Source organism: Sorex araneus, chromosome 8, assembly GCF_027595985.1.
Source record: "Sorex araneus isolate mSorAra2 chromosome 8, mSorAra2.pri, whole genome shotgun sequence".
NCBI lineage: Eukaryota > Metazoa > Chordata > Mammalia > Eulipotyphla > Soricidae > Sorex > Sorex araneus.
Genome location: NC_073309.1, coordinates 40,175,881 through 40,178,495, shown reverse-complemented (window position 1 = coordinate 40,178,495; position 2,615 = coordinate 40,175,881). Strand labels below are relative to the sequence as shown.

Genomic DNA, 2,615 nt, shown 5'->3' with positions numbered 1-2,615 from the left:
TCCAACCCTTCTTTTCTCATATTCATATTATAACTTCCTTGGTTAAAAAACAAGAAACATTTGCTACATTCTGTGGTTACCTTATGTATTTGTTTACTTGTTTATTATGGGTATTTTTTGGGGGGGCAGAGGAGTTGGGCCACAGCTAGTGATATTTAGAGGTTATTCCAGGCTCTGTGCTCAAAGGTTACTCCTGGCAGTGCTTGGGGGTTATATGTGGTGCTAGGGATTGAACTGGGTGGGGTCCACCATATGCAAGGTAAGAATCTTAACTCTCTCTCTGATCTCATTATTACTCACCCTCCACCCCCTGCCACGGAAGCTCCAAGAAGGTAGACACGTATCTAGACTCTACATTCTTAGCCCCTAGAAAAGTATCTGGCACGTGTAGGTCATCAGCACCCACTTGTTGAACAAATGAATTACTCATTTTCCAGTGAAAAGAGGTCCATGTGGGTGAAGAGCCAGGACTTGGGAGTGTGGTTTAGGGAAAAGCTTTGCCCTTCAAGTCTCAGATCTGGTCCACAAAGTTTCTAGGACTTTCCTGGGTTGTTGCTCCATCCCATCCCTCCCAGTGCCTGCAGAAATGGAACACAAATGGGGAACACTCACTTCAGAGTTGGATCATCTTTATTTTCCGTCTGCCCACCCAGCCTGCCTGTTCCTAGGCACGGACTGTGGATGGAGCTTGTACCCCCTCTCCCCCTTGTGTCTAGGCCTGTGTGGACGGCCGTGGAGGGAGAAGACAGGACCCAGCCCTGGGGCAGCTCCCAGTTCCCAGGGGGCAGATGGGAGATGCGGGGATGGGCGACGGTGAGAGCCTACTTACAAAGCAGTAAGTGGGCAGCCTCTGAGTCCGTCCTCCTCCTAGGTCCTGGGCTCAGAACCTGCTGAGACTCTGACCTCGTTTCACTTCTTTCCAGCGCTTCCCTGTTGGCTTCTTTCCAGCGTGTGCCGCCAGCCCAGCATCCTGGTGTCACGTCAATGCTTGCAGTGACTGAGTCTGTTTCAGCCCAGTGATGCCCTGCTGTTCATTCTCCCTGTTCTCCACACCCCCAGGGCCAATTTGGGGGTGACTGCACTGCTTCCACACTCTGGCTTGGTGTGTGTGTGTGTGTGTGTGTGTGTGTGTGTGTGTGTGTGTGTGTATGAAGTGCTGCCACATCAACCGTTTCTTCTTGGGCCACGAAGCTGTGTCCTCTGGGAAGGAAAATTCAGCCAAGGAAGAGTGAGCGATCGCTCCAGTCCCAGAGGTGAGATGGATCTGGGGTTCCCTGACTTGCAGGACCAAACCCCTTTGCTTGCCCTCTCGCCACTGCTCAGACCCCCATGTAAAGCCCAGGGCACCTCCGAAGGTCCTGGGGCACCCCTACTCGGTGGTGAAGTCAGAACTTGGGACCCCTTCTGCTTGACTCTTGCCCCTGTCCTCCATGGCCACGTCCCCTGTCTCTTTGCCTCTGGAGCATCCCAGCAGGGTGGAGCCTTGATGCCTTAGCATCTGTAGCCCTTTCCCAAAGGCCCTGCGCACCGCCGAAGAGGAGAAGTAGAACAGGACGGGGTCCAGGCTGGCGTTGAGGGAGCTGAACACCACAGCTTCCGCCCGCCAAGAGGGGCTCTGCCACATGTGGAAGCCCACCAGGTGGGAAATATTGTAAGGGCCAAAGCACACCAGAAAGTTGAGGAGCGTCACCACGGCCAGCCCTACGGCCCGGCGACGCCGCTGGGCCCCCACGTGGGGCTGGGTGAGCATGATCCACACAAAGCGCCAGTAGCAGAAGATGGTGACCACCATGGGGATGAAGAAGAGCACCAGACACAGCTCCAGCCGCACGGGCAGCACCACCTCCAGCTGATTGGGGGTGAAGTTCTCGTAGCAGGTGAGTTCGCTCTTCTCCATGGCTGGTTCAGTGGAGTTCAAGTACTGCACGATGATCACGATGGTGCAGTGGCCGAAGGACATGATCCAGGCCACCACGGCGGCGATGATCCCATACAAGGGCCGGCGGGACAGCTTATACTGCACGGGGAAGGCCACCCCCAGGTAGCGCTCGATGCTGATGCCCGCCAGGAGCCACGTGCTGCAGTAGATGCTGCTGTAGAAGCCGAAGCCCGTGAGCGCGCACAGGATCTTGGGCAGGGGCCAGCGGAAGTCGTAGGCGGCCTCGATGATCTTGAAGGGCAGCAGCAGCAGCAGCAGGAGGTCGGCCAGCGTCAGGCTGAGCAGGAGGATGTGGACGGGCGCGGGATGGGGCTGGCGCACGCGGCCCACGAAGGCCCGCAGCGCCAGGAGGTTGGCCGGGAGGCCGGTGAGGAAGATGATGATGTAGGCCGTGAGGACCACGGAGCTCTTCAAGGGCAGCATGACCGTGCTGGAAGGAGACGCGGGAAAAGGGCAGGGTCAGCGGGCCTGCTGTGGCATCCCCGCTCGCTGTGGGCATATCCGCGCGCTCCCCTTCCCAGCCCCAGGCTAGACGCTGCCCCCGCCGCTTGCTCTGACTACCTGCCACAAGGGCCCAGAGCCATGATTGGCTTTGCTGTGAGCGGGGGCTAGGAAGCTCACGGTGATGTGACGGTGACTGCGGTGTGATCTTGTGTGACTGGGAGAGACCAGCCCT

General features: G+C 57.5%; 1 protein-coding gene across 1 annotated transcript; it reads right to left on the bottom strand.

Annotated features, from left to right (window-relative positions):
- Positions 1-1,369: 1,369 nt before the first annotated feature.
- On the bottom strand, positions 1,370-2,362 carry LOC101545362 (free fatty acid receptor 2). The gene has a single exon (XM_004600743.2). It carries the CDS (start codon positions 2,360-2,362, stop codon positions 1,370-1,372), a length of 993 nt encoding a protein of 330 aa, XP_004600800.2.
- Between the last annotated feature and the right edge of the window lie 253 nt (positions 2,363-2,615).

Bases quoted from the DNA above. Each gene is read 5' to 3' on its own strand.
- LOC101545362 (XM_004600743.2), bottom strand. From the start codon at position 2,362: ATGCTGCCCTTGAAGAGCTCCGTGGTCCTCACGGCCTACATCATCATC.